We start from the raw sequence: 14,370 nt of genomic DNA, 5'->3' as shown, positions 1-14,370 counted from the left end.
AGGATGCCTCCTCTGGAAGTTTTCCAGGTTGGAGAATAATCTGGAAAGAGATTCCTAGATTTTCCTTTTGGACCACCGAACTGCAACCTGATCTCCAATGAGAGGAAGATCTTACAAGTGAAGACTCAGCAGCTCAAAGCTTTAGAAGAAATTGATTTATTTATTTACATTCAGCACAACAAAAAACGAACTTTTTACAGAAATGGACGCCAGATTGTTTCGTCACATATAATCCAGGATTTCTGTCTCCATCTCATTTTCACTTCCTTCCGAAGGCTGAAACTCATCATCCTCGTTTTCCTCTTCGTCTTCTTTGTTGTCACCCTCCTCCTCTTCTTCATCGTCCTCTTCCTCATCCCCTCCTTTTGGATCTTTCACCGTGTATTTTAAATGTCCTCTCCGTCGTCTTTTGGGGAACCTGTCTCGCTTTTCTGAAGAGGAAAAGGATTGAAAATGAACTGAAGGAAAAAAAAAAATCATCTTTAAAGGTGACCTATTATGCTTCCATGAACATGTTAGGGCAGATCTACGGGTGAAAAAAAAACATGCTCATTACATTTTTTCTTTTTTACACAAAATCATTCTTAGTAAGATTTCAGTCTGCTCAGTTCTGCTTGTTTTAGGGCGTCTTGTCACTTTAAATCCAAAGTGACAAGCTGCTTCTGGCCACGCCCCCCCCGACTCAACATTTACATTCACACGTGAAAATGACTGCAAACAGATGCAAAATTGTACAACTGTACATCTTTGAAAAGCAGAAGTGGAGCCTCCTGCACAACCAGGAAGAGTGAAGCAGGCCGTTCCTGGTTTCTGGCAACCATTGTTCAGCACATACAGCAGTAAAATCAGCTGACCAAATGTTCTAGAGCTCAGCCCGGGTTGCTAGGTGATGGGCGAAACTCTGCTGGGGTTGCTAGGCAACAGCGCAGCGCTCATGGAATTTACTGAACAACTGGAAGGTTTTTCAAACGGCTGATTTTCCAGAAACCAAAAAACATGTTTGTTTGTTTTTAAGCACATGGGCTGGTTTTAGAAGCAATAGAAAGTAGTAGAAGTAGAATGGAAGAATAAAAGTATCTCAGATGTTGATTTAAAAATGCAACCATGTATAAATCACTGTACACAACAGAAAAATCTACATGAGGATCACATAAACTCAACTGTAGGTGGGATTTCTCACTATGATCAAAGCTGTAACGTTTGATCCAGTGGATTATGAAAGAAGGAAACACACTGAAGGTGTTTTTCATACCTGGTTTCTTCTCCTTGACCACCTTCTTGATCATAGTGGAGATGATGTCTCTCAGCTTGTCCGTGGTGCCGACGACACACCAGCCGTCGCGCTCGTCACACTCCTGCTCCTCGCCGTCGTTCTGGCTTATCGCCTCTCTGATGCTGGGGAAGCAGAACCGTTAGCAAACGTCGGTGACAGCGGGACAGAGTTCTAGAGACGCCCAGTTACCCGTCCACGTCCAAATCACAAAGCTGGTAGAACATCTGTCTGTGTGGAGGCAGCAAACCGTCTCTGAAGATGTACGCAGACTCCTGCACAAGCAGAGGAGGTCGATTCAGAGCAAAATGCTGGAAATTTTTAATTTTCTTGGTGTTGTTGTTCACCGACCTTCAGCTGGAAGGAGACGGGAGGCGGGTCGCGACTGGTACTGGGACCTTCTGGGGCGGGAATATCCAACAGGCTGGCAGCCGGAGGAGCTTAGGAAAAGATTAGTGGCAGCTTTAGTTTCAAGAAGATATCACTGTGAAGATCATTCTGTTCCTTAGCATGAAATAGGGCTGCAGAGTAAATCAAATCAATATATGCTGCGATAGACGTGATCGATATCAATAGATAACACAACTGAGAGAATATTCACGCCAAATATTTCAATGTAACCCCTTAATAATGACATGTAATGCTTGTATCACAAGTTTTTCAGCTCTACAACCAAAACGCTGAAACAAATTTGCATGAATCCCATTGAAACCTGTTTTGTTCAGCGTGGTCGGCAGGCTGTAGCTCAGGGTGCTCCTCTTGGCTTTCACCGGTATGTTGGGCGGAGTGTAGCCTTAAAAACAAGAACAACATGGTGAAAACGTGACCCGCCACAAACAGTTGGCCAGCATTCAGCATCTGGCAGGCGAGACAAAAAAACATGGAGGTAGTCCAGGTAACGGGAACAAACCGAAGAAAACAAGCCAATACCAGCAGAAACTGGTTTTAGGATGAATCAATAAACCTGTAAATCTATGATGTCATTTTTAAGCACTCAACCCCATAGAAAACCTGCCAAAAGTAAAAAAAAAAGATCAAATATCCAGCCAGGATGTTTGACTAGATTTGAGCCTGTGAGATTTAGAGAAAACGATTACAATTCATTGAGACAATTTGTTGTTTATAGGGCTGAAATGATTAATTGGATTAATTGAGATTGTTTGGTTATTGAAATAATCAATTTAGTAATCGATTAATCGTTAACATGAGTATTCAAACTCAATAAAGATTATTTGCTGAAAACAAAAGCACATTCAGAGCAGAACTTAAGCCAAAATACTGTGTATTACATATATGTATATATTTAGCATATAAGGTAACAAAACCTTAAACGTAAATATGCTTCAGCCAAAACTTCACCTGCTTCAGTTTTAGACATTAAAATTTTTTTCTTCATTCAAAAATGAATTTATTTATTTGCATCTTTTAAGAAAAAAAAACTATTAAGTGATGAATTAAAAAATATGTAGTGTCATTTTTTATATCTGATTAATCATCAGAATAATTGATACATTAATCGATTAATCATTACTTGCAGCCCAAATATTCTTCCAGATTAGGAAAAGATGGGTTCCAATAAACCCTGAACATCACCAGATTATTAATGATGTTGTTACTTCATCAGGAACCTGGTGGCTGATGTTTGGTTCCTCTCACCGTATTTGGAGCTGACCCGGATCCTAAAGTCCAGCATCTGGTATTTCTTGGACTCGGTGGTCTTTCTGGGGTCGTAGCCGAGCCGAACCCACAGGCTCCTCCAGGGTCCGGTCACCTGGAGAAAAAACACCTGGAGGTTAGAAACTGACACAATCCTGTTAAGGCCTGTAATTCCTGTCCATATGTGCCATATTTTTTCCTTCCACTAAACCTTCCATTTATTTGATTTGATTCTGTCTGGATAGCAAAGAGCTTTTGAGCGTGTTTATGAGTCTGCTGGAGTTTGACACAAATTAAATTTTTAAATTGATCTTTATTTGTAGTAATAACTTTCTGAGATTCAGAAATAATGTTGGAAGATTAACTTCCTAGATTTAATCATGGAAATAAATTTACCTTTAAATTATTGTGTTGTTTATCGATATGCAGGAGTGGTTGAAGTATTTTGTTCAGACTCTTAACAGCAGAAAGTATTTCATGAAATTAAAACAGACAAAAGAAAGAAAAGGGAGGAGGAAGAAAAGACAAAAGATAGAAAAGATAAAAGATAAAAAAGAGGACAAAAGAAATAAGGAAGAACGAGGAAAAGGAAAGAAGAAAATGGAAGGAAGGGAAAAAGAGAACAGAAAGAAGAAAAAACATGAAAAATGAAACAAAAACACGGACAAGAAAACGAAGGAAGAAAAAGACAGACGGAGGAAGAAGAAAATAAAAAACAACAAGAAGAAAGAGGAAAAAAGAAACAACTGGAGGCCCAGCAGTTATTTGGCTTCTAGTTGTGAAGCAACGCTGCTCTGCGGTCTCCAGGTTGCCGCCCCGGTTGCGTTGCCTGCAGGACGTGCTGCTCACCATGTAGTAGGCGTAGACGGGCAGCAGCAGCTTGAGCTTGTCCGGGTGGAGGTCCAGGTTGGCCTTGAGGGCGTTGCGGGACCAGATGGGCCGACTCTCAAACATCTGAGCAGCAAAATGTTTCCCAGAGATTAGATAAAACCAAACCGTTCAACACTGCAAACAGAATCAGACGCTCCAACTTTCCAGTCGGGCCGGCCGTGTTTTCAGCTGAACAAATACCTTCTTGACCTTCTCCTCGCTCTTCAGGTCCTGCTCCTTCACGCACAGCCGGCCCCAGTTGACCCGCGCCGCCTCCAGGCACTCGGTGGGAACGGCGGGGTCCGTGAAGCTGACGAAGATGGCGTTGTGAGGGCGCCGGGCGCGGTTCAGACCGATGAAGTTCTTACTGACGGGCAGAGGGCTGCAAACGCAACACAGGAAAACATTCACAAAACAAATCAAACTCCCTCGCTAACCTACGGAAGAGGGTCAGGGCCACTGACTGATAATATCAGGAAAGTCAGAATTTGGAGGAAAAACAATCTGAGATTAACGTTGGAATTACAAGAAAAAAAAGTACAAAAAATAAAATAAAACTGAATTCTGGTGGGGAATCAGAATTGTGAGAAAATAAGTTGGAATTCTAAGAAAATTAAACCAAAATTCTGAAAAAAAAATAAAAATAATAATAATTCTGAGAAAAAAAGAATCTGAATTCTTTGGTTGAAGTCAAAATTCTGTTAGTTTTTTTTAGTGGCACTAATCCTCTTGCGTATTCTCCCAGGCTTCAGGTCGACCTACAGCGACGACGACAGCTTCTGAACGGCGTCGGGTCGGTAGAAGTAATCCACCGGACTGTCGAGGCGTGAGAAAATGGCCGGGGGCAGGAAGTAAGGAACGTCCTGCGCGAAGAACGCCTGATTCTCCGCTTTACGGAGGATGATTTTGTCGTACAGAGACACGTTTTTTCCATTCTGGGAATCCACAGCAAGGCACTGGAAGTCTACCATCCCTGCAGAGCAAAAACACGGTTTCATTTTCTGTTCATTTAACAAATGAGACGCAGTGAAGCGGGTTCAGGCTTCACCCTGGAACTTGTACGTGGTTCCTATGATTCCCATGATGTCCATCTGGATCTGAGCGTCTGTGGGGTCTTTCTTTCGGACCCGCCGTCGCACCCTGAGGAGGAGGTTGCTCGACGGGAGCCGGTTCCCACACATAGAGTGGCAGAAGGGGTCACGGGGTCGGAAACGCATCTCCAGTCGCCTGCTGGGGTCACTGAACGTCTGTGGGAAAACCAGGAATACGAGCTCAATAATCAATAATCATATTTGGGAACCACAATGACAAAATAAACTTTTCGACGTAAGAAAAGAAGAGAAAAGAAAAAAACATGAGGACATAGTTTTAAAGGAGTGTATTAGCGCTGTCAATCATCCTCATGTACTCGATACTAAATGGTCCAATGGTGGAGAAACAACTTAGTCATTGGTGGCCATGCTAGCTAGGATTAGCTTTAGCTTTAATATATTAAAGCTGAAGTGACATGCTTCAGCTTTAATATATTCTGAGGTGGGTAGAAAACCCAAATACTATTCTCAAGTAAGAGGAGAACTACTTCAACATAAGTTTACTCAAGTATAAGTACAAAGTAGCCATCCAAGAAATTACTCGAGTAAAAAACTATCTGATATAAAGTCTACCGAATAACTGATCAAGTTAAAAATTACATCATCAGATGGACCAAAATATAAAGTGGATTTTTTTTATTTCAAGGGCGAAAATGACAATAATTCATAACAGTAACAAAATATAACAAAAATATGCAAGAGAAATTTTTCCAAATGAGTTTCTTTCAGGAAAAAAGAAAAACTTCTGAAAACTGCAGGTGTGCGTTTGTATCTGGTGCATTTTGTTTAAAACATGTTTGTTCTTCAATCAGTGGGTAAAAAAAATCCAGAAATTTTACTCAGGTAAGAGCAGAAATTAAAAAAAAATACTCAGCAGTATAGTAAAAATACTCCTACAGTACATCTTTTCAGACCAGTTACGCAAGTAAATGTAACCGAGTAAAAGTAACTGGTTACTAACTTACTACCCAATTCTGCTGAAATACTGACCCGCTTTTCTATATTTTCTGTTCCCCCCATGACAAAACATATCGTCCCCGTTTCAATATTTCCTCTCTTTTAGAAAGATAAAAAGTAGATTGTCTTTCTGAACTCCAAAGGAGAACAGTTGGTTCCGCTTACTTTCGTCACCGTGTGTTCTCCTCCCAGAGTCTCCAGCATCCTCTCCACGCTGGTCACCATCGCGGGATACTCCACGCACACCAGCATCTTGTTCCGCAGCTCCACGGCGGACGAGCCGCCCGGCGTGGCCCCTCCGCTCCGGCCGGACAGGCTCAGCTCTTTCAGGGTAAAGTTTAGCATCACGTCCCTCTGATCTACAGCTCCCGCAGTCGCCATTGCTACCGTTAGAAGCGAGCGAAAACGAGTGAGAAATGTTCACACTCACACCGTACGCGGACGGTGAACAAAATAAGCTCGGGCGGAAACAAGTTCCGGGTGTAAAAGGTTCCGCTTCCATTTCCGGAGCCAAATTCTCTGATTCACTAAAAGGTATGAAATTAAAATAAACAAATAAATCGAAATAGCTGGCTAGCAGCTTTCGAAGACGCGTATGTTGGTTTGAAATTTTTATACAAAGAAGTACAAGATTAAATCAAAAAGCAAAAGAAATTAGTCAATTAACTTCTGGTTAACTAATTTTGTATTGTTTTCATTTTTCCACAACCTTTTAGAGTTGACGTTGCATAAATATTGCAAAATATTGCATTCTCTATTTTACTGTATTTTCTTTTGTATATTTCTATTTTCCTGTCATTCTACAAAAAAAACCCCATACCCATCTTTTTTTTATTTCTAGCAGTATTTTAGTTATTGATATTTTAATTTAAGAAACAGTAATGTATTTTTTGTGGGTTTAACATACACTTTCAAAACTAAAAATTAAACATGTATAATTCAATTTCAAAATAAGATTAATTGTTTAGTATTTTTAAAATATTCAGACTATAATTAGTAAATAATAAATTAATCAAAAATTATTTAGTTTCGATGCCAGCTAATAACAATGACAAACAACTGATTCTTTATTTTGTAAAATAGCTGAACATAATAATAATAAAAAACATAAAGGAAAACGTTTATGGATTCATTAAGGAATTTCTTTTTTGTATTATTAAATACAAGATTTTTTCTTTTAAAACACTTTCTGTATAATGACCTAAGTCTACAGCACAACCACCTGAAGCAACCAGAGGCTTATTTAAATATAATTTTAGAAATTATTTCATTAATAATTGCTCTGGCTTTATTTATAGATTTTTGAAGGTTTTAATATTTTTGCTGCATTTTCACTCGCTTAAAGTTCAATTCTTGTACCAGAGGGGAAAAAAAAGGGGGAATAAAATCAAGCTTTTAAATCTGTTACTATAAGAATGATGTTGTTGCTTTGCCGTTTCTGGCCACATGGGGGCAGCATTCTCAAAACTATCGCGAGACAACACCTGTCTGTATGAGATTTTTTTTGTTTTGTTTTTTTAAAAGCTTACACTTTGCCAACCTGTTCTTTAAAAATTCTTTATGCAAATACTTTAGATTTGTAGCTGGGCGCTTCAGCTGCGCTCAAGTAATCTGAGAAATCCTGTGTTTTAAAAAGGATCTGAATAAACAAGATTTTTCCACAGTCGCGCCCTGGAACTGTCAACAGATTATCATCCCATGAGGAAGAAACAGAGACGCTTCGCTCGTCTGAGTGTTTACAGAGTGATCTAAGATGCTGCTGGATATTCATCGTCACTTTATTTATTTTAGTTCAAGTTTGTGTTCTTCTACAGACATCATACATCAATGCTGTGCTATTATTTTTAACTCTGAAATGAAGAAAAATCCAGCATTGATTTGATTTAGTTGTAGCAATTAGTAAAAACAGATCAAATGTTACTGACCTGCTACAGTCATTTTTAAAAGTGTGGTTTCTGTTTGAGGAAATGAACCTGATTTTCATTACAAAGACAAACCCAGCTGTAAAAAAAAAAAAGCAACATTTGGAAAGTTAATTTGTGCTGCTTGCATTGAATTTAAGAGCTAAAAAAGTAGTGGAGTGCTGCTTATTATTATTTTTTGACTTGCGCGACTAAGCCAGTAAAAAACTGAATGGATGGACTGAAGCTTAAAAGTTGCATCTAAATGAAATGAATGGAACTGGTCCTTATTATGCATAAAGTAGAATAAGTACTACTATACTATTCTATTTTACATCAAGATTTATTATTTATTGATGTAGAATAAGTCATCTTGCTGAAAAAGTCAAATTAAATTTAAATTATTTTTCTCTTAATTCAAGTGTATTCAATATTTGCACTAGAAACTTGACAAAAATTAATGTGAAACATTTTCGTTTTAGAAATTTAGAGGCAAATTACTGGTGCTAAAATCATGAGGTGTACTTAATTATTTACAAATGCTTTGAAATTTTCTATCTGAGAAGAAATAAAAACACTTTTTTGGGGATTATTGAGCCACTATTAGTGCTGATTATTAACTCAAATGCTTTTTATATTGTGACCAATAAATAACACTAGAAACGGCAATGCTAATTGCTACATCAAGTAAAAGTAAAACGTACAGCATAATAAAAATACTCCTGAAACTATTTTTTCCCCCAAAAAAGTTACTGTTAACTGATAGGGATGCAAGTTATCGATTTATGAGTTAATCCAAAGTTGATTGCTCTTATAAATCGACTAACGATGAATTCATAAGCGGCCATTTTCTCAACAATACGTGAGCAGACCGTCTTTCCAAAACATGAAGGGCAACATCTTTAATAGGCTGAATTAAAAAGAAGAGTCTTTAAAACAAATGTGTGTCTGTTATTAAATGCTAACTAAATAAACAAACATTTTGTGGTTTTCTCACATTATTAAACTTAAACAGCCCTCAAAATCAACTTGTCCTTATTGGTTTCATGTTTTTTCTATCATATTACGCTTTCCTGTCATCACATCCTCGCCTTTGTAGCTAAAAACAATTTTTTATTTGAGACGTTGACGCAGCTCGGCTGACTGAGCGCTTTAAGGTGATAAATTAAGAGGTCGAGTGTTTATATGTCAAAATAAGTTGTGAAATGAATCTTACATCCCTCACCAGACTCGGTTCTCTTCCCCGCCATCTTTGTTCTACGTATCAAAGTATCAGCCACATCAACGGCTTTGCTTAGGGATGACCAGCGGCGCCCTCTGCTGGATGGCGGTCAAATTACAACACTGAAGGGCGATCCAAGCCAGGACAAAATCAACTCAAGGGTACTTGTTGACAAAAAAAAAATCATTGTTTTTCATTTAACTAAAACTAAAAGTTTTATCGAGAAATTTCTTTCTGCTTAACAATAAACTAAGCATGAAATATTTTAGCTAAACAAAAAAATTGTCTGATTTTTTTGTAAAAAAAGAACAAGAATCATTGTAGATCCAAAACTTCAAATACTTTACGCATTATTTCTTTATGAAAGAAAGGCAACCACTTTTCTCATTTATTTTGGGCTCGACTGAAGAAAAGATTTAGTCTATTTTCAGCAATTAAAAAAACTTTATTTGAAAAATAATTGTAGTAGTTTTGTCCTAACTGAATTAAAAAAGGTCTTTGTCTTTCTGCATCAACCACATGAGATGGTAAGACACATTTATTTCAGTCCGGCGCTAATGCACTTATGGTTAGGACCAGATTCTGAGCCAGGGGTGTCCAAAGTGTGGCCCGGGGGCCATTTGTTGCCCTTGGAATGAGTTTATGTGGCCCCTCTCTGCAGTTGAAAAATGGTGCAAATTTGTCTCTCATGCATTTGGAGCTGATGCACATGAGATGGATGCTTTTTGTAATTGTTTCAGGTTGAGTTTATATCTTAAATGGAAAATATGTAACACAAAATAATTTTTCTTTCATTAGCATGAAGTCATACCACGAACATCCAGCAACGTTTTACTCTGAAACACACTTGGTCAGCACACAACAAACGTTTTGAAATAAAATTCTTATTTTTATTGCTCGAAATTAACCAAAAACATTGTACAGACCAACAAAATAGAAAATAATTATCTCAAAACGCAAAATAAAGATAAACGTTAAGGCATATTTCATGCTAATGTTGGTTTTGGAAAATAAATTAAAAAAATAAAATGAACTTGTTAATTTTATTGTTGTGTAGGTAAAGAAAATGAATTCACAATGATATTATTTTTGTGTTTTTAGACTTGGCCTCTGAGAACTTTCAACTTGGAGGTTTTGGCCCTCAGTGCAGAAAGTTTGGACATCATTAGTTAATCATTTGGAACTAATTTCAGTCCACTAAACCAGCGGTGTCAAACTCATTTTTATTCAAAAATCTGAATGTTCTTAGTTTGACACATACAATAAGCCATTAATCAGCATAACTAAGTAAATGTAACTAGTTACTACCCAGTTCCAGTAAAGCGCTGACAGAAAGCCCAGCTGATTGTCACTGGCAATCTGTTTGCGCAGTGGTGAAGATTTGCTCGATCTTTTTCGTCTTCCCTCTTTGTCTCGGTTGTCATCCGACATTCACAGACGTCCTCGTCCCGCGGCGTTTGGTCGCTATCTGCCTGCTCCTCCCCGTCTCGCTGCTGCTGCAGCCGTTGCAGCGTGGAGAGGCCATGATAAGGTTATCAGGCAGCCTGGACCGGCAGCTGCCGCCCGATGATTTCAACCCTCTGCTTTCACTCATTTCTTTGACTTCCCTCGTCACGCTCCGCTCTTTCTTCTCAGCAGCTGGGGTTTTTTTTTTTATCAGTTGAGGAGGAAATCTGCATTTGGATGCATGACTTCGAAGTTTGAGACTCAACATTTGAAGGCAAATGGATTACTGTGTTGACCTGCAGGGCCGGAGTTAGAAGGAACTGGGGGCCTTGGGCTGGAAACTGTTTGGTGCCTCATCCTCTAAAGCAGAGGTGCCAAACTTATTTTAATTTTGGGCAACATCAAGATCATGTGATGGGATATTCGGGACACATTAAGGAAATTAAAAATACTAATAAAATTACAAGAGCAAAGTCATGAAATTACAAGAAAAAAGTAATGTTACAAGAACAAACTTGTACAATGATACGTTTATTTTATTTTTGCAATACTGCAAGAATGAAGTCATAGTATTACAAGAATTAAGTCTTTCTCATAATATTATGACTTTATTCTCGTATGAATTCTTCAATTTTTTTGACTTTGTAACATTTTTATGGTTTTATGAGTTAACTGCATCTTCTACGGTCCAAAGAAACACTTTGGCTGCCAGTCAAGCTAAATAAAATATGTTTAGAGCCACAAATGTAAAAAAAATAAATAAATTTAAAAAAAAACAACTTTTTGCACAATTCTATTTTTATAGGTTATTCCCTCCAAAAGTTACAATAACTTTCAAATACTTGAGCATTTTTTATGATGGAAAAATCCCAAAATGTTAATAATAATTCACCTGAAATGGTTCTAGACTCTTATATGAAGTATAATGTCTAAATTAGTTTTTTTTTTAATTAATTAGCTCTGCACATTAATCAATATTACCATAATTCACGGCAGTGTAAATATGTAGGAATTAGCACACTATCTAACCATAAGTAAGCACAAAAAACACAACACCTCATTATAAAATTCACAGGTCAGAACATAATACACATAGTTTTATTTAAATATGTCTGGAAAAAAATATCTGTGGGCCGCCCCCAAAATTTGGAGCCCTGGGTTACTGCCCTTGTCAGCATTTTCTAAAGTTATCTGTTCCCATAGTTTACTGGTGAAAAACACTGGCTTTGAAATCACTTTATAACTGGAAAATTTTGAAAAAAAAAACCATTTATGCTATAGATCAGTGTTTCTCAACCTTTTTTGGGCCAGCGCCCCCCTAGCCCTTATCCAGGTCCCTCACCGCCCCCCACCAAAAAATTTGTAGACTACTTTGCACTGACAATTATTTTATTATTAATGTTACTATCATTATTGTAGATGTTTTGAATCGGCGCACCGATTATGTTTCCCGTACACTTCAGCGCGCCTTACGCTGCTTCACCTCGCGCACATAACGGGGTAAATGTAGCGCGCGGGAGGGGGGCATATGTTTCTACGTTTCTTCGTGGGGGGGTGCCGATTTATGTTTTCGCATCCACCTGAATGATGTGTATTGCGCCCCATGACACTTCAACATTATTATTTTACCTTTTATCTGGAAATAGTGTCTGTTTATTCTTGCCATAAAGTCCTCTGTATTAATTATTGCTCTTGCCATAAAGGTCTTGCCATACCAGTTTATTCCTCCGAATTTACTTTAGTTTCTTAATTTATTCTTGCATTTTGTTCTTCATTCATTTCCATTTAGTTTCATTTGATTAATATTATCCTCTCTCGGTTTACTGCTATGTCCACTTTAGTTTCTTTCCTGTTGCTAGATTTATTTTATCGTTTATTGACCATCAGTAATTTTCACTCATCACCTGCTGCGCCGCCTAATTGTCATGTTTTTCACATCATGTGTTGATTTTTTCGCTGTTCTGCGTCGGATTCTCTGTTTTTATGCCATAATTCACATCTAGTTCGTCGCTCCGTTTTGCCCGCTTCTCGTGTTTCAGAGTTTTGCGCAATGTGCTCAGCGGGTTTTTTTTGTTGTTGTTTTTTTTTTAACTCCCTAAGGTGCAGGGCGGTCGGGAAACATATCGATGGGGAAAAGGCAGACTTTTAAAACAACGGAAACAATTTCGGTATTCTGATTATTGAAATTTAAAAGTGCTGTGGTACCGTTGTTCTATCAAACCCGTTTCATGTCGGACCACTTACAGCTCCGGTGTTAACGCTATAAAATGAACGCTCTCTATCAAGGTATCACTCATGGAGGGATTTCTTTATTTAAATGGGTTCATTTTTCAGAGGGATACAAAGTCGTGATTTTAGTAATTACATGTTTATAAGAGCGATTTTCTGTTGTCCTTCCATGGTAGCAGGCAGCTTTCAAACGAAAATAAAACACTTTTTAATATAAGTTGCTGCTTTGACATGATCACAGAACTGCCAAAACATATGTAGCTACATAATTACCAGACAAAGTGAATCACAGCAGCGTCATCAGCAGGTGTAACGCTGAACTGATGCGGAGCGGAGCCATGAAGCTACAAACACTGAATAGAAGAAGAGCTGCCATCGATACCGTTGCAGCCAAGCATGATTTAATGTTACACAAGACAGTTTTACCAAGTTGCTCAAAGTCTAAACTGGTATTGTTGTGCATTTAAGGTGTAAAGTTTACCTTCGACCAAACGCCCCCCAAAGGCATCCCAGCGCCCCCCTTTTTGTAAAAATGTCCGCCAGCGCCCCCTGCCGTCCTCTGAACGCCCCCTGGGGGGCCGCCCACGTTGAGAACCGCTACAGATGAAAATTAAAAAACATTTTATTTTGTTTTTGAAACAGAAGAATAAGAGAGATCGATTGGCTGCTATTCCTGAGATACTCGTAGTGAAATCATCATCTGTATTTGTACTGATTTGGTCGAAATGTAGCATGCAATATGCAAAGCAGAACACAAAATGCAAAATATTCAAAGGCCTGGAAAAAACCCTGCGCCTTCATGTCTTAGATTTAGCAACTCTCCCAGATGAATCATAACAGGTTAGCTAATTTGGATGCAAAGCAATGGAGGCGCCAAAACAACCACAAATGAATGCGATGAAGTGTGGAGGAACTCTGGTTTGTCTGGTTTCCTCAGGTAGTTTGATGTTAACCACATCAGTCTGCAGAAAGATTAACACAGAGTGTCGACTTACAACCACAGGCTTCGCTTTTTGATTGGATTTTATGTGGTAAACCACATAATACATTACTGAAAAATGGAATGAAAACTGTAACAGACATCTATAGTCAGCCCCCTTCCCTCTGACACCCCTAAAAGAAAATCTATACGCTGTTAAAAAAGACCCCAAAACAAAACATAACTATTTTTCCTGTGTTTTCATGTCAATGCTAGTGAGATATACTGTAAAAATACATAATATTTTAGTTTTCAAATACCAGAAATGTTTGTGAATGTACCAGGAGATAAACTGCTAAAACACAGAACATTTCAGATTTGGGTTAACAGAAATGTGAATAAGTTAAACAAACTCTTAAATAACAGTTAGTATGCATTTTAGAGTTGTTCCTATAGAGCAGCCATATTGGATTTTGAGGTCACGGTTGGTTAGGAAACTGACTTTCCAAGTTCAGACATGTTCTGTTCTTGTTCTTATTTTTTGACTTGGAATTTCAACTTCCAAGAACTCAGAGAAAACAGCTGGTTGAAGCAACACAACTTAAAAAAAAAAGTTTACCAACAAAATGTAAGTCTAGTTTTTAAGATTTTGGATATATTTAATGCCACTTTTATATAATTGTTTTTAAGTACATCTAATTGCCCCAATTTGTTTAAAAAACACGACTAATTAGAGTTTTATTCAATTTTATCTTAATGCCATGACGCAGCTTTAAAGACAGGTGTAAACGTTGAAAGAAAACACGTTA

The 14,370-nt window shown here is 38.0% G+C and overlaps 1 protein-coding gene across 2 annotated transcripts; it reads right to left on the bottom strand.

Moving 5' to 3' along the window:
* Positions 1-140: 140 nt before the first annotated feature.
* On the bottom strand, positions 141-9,063 carry gtf3c5 (general transcription factor IIIC, polypeptide 5). 2 transcript variants are annotated; one of them, XM_081613576.1, is made up of 12 exons: positions 8,962-9,063; positions 6,010-6,227; positions 4,845-5,043; positions 4,559-4,769; positions 3,998-4,178; positions 3,776-3,880; positions 2,927-3,041; positions 1,983-2,063; positions 1,622-1,710; positions 1,463-1,545; positions 1,253-1,395; positions 141-431 (listed from the first exon to the last, which is right to left on the bottom strand). In XM_081613576.1, exons 1-12 carry the CDS (start codon positions 8,993-8,995, stop codon positions 223-225), a joined length of 1,668 nt encoding a protein of 555 aa, XP_081469702.1. In that variant the 5' UTR covers positions 8,996-9,063; the 3' UTR covers positions 141-222. The 2 variants fall into 2 exon arrangements, with proteins under 2 accessions (XP_081469702.1, XP_081469703.1); XM_081613577.1 differs by having other exon boundaries at positions 8,971-9,010.
* Between the last annotated feature and the right edge of the window lie 5,307 nt (positions 9,064-14,370).

This window comes from Poecilia reticulata, chromosome 12, assembly GCF_904066995.2.
Source record: "Poecilia reticulata chromosome 12, P_reticulata-male-v2, whole genome shotgun sequence".
Lineage (NCBI taxonomy): Eukaryota > Metazoa > Chordata > Actinopteri > Cyprinodontiformes > Poeciliidae > Poecilia > Poecilia reticulata.
This window is presented reverse-complemented; position numbering and strand designations above follow the sequence as displayed.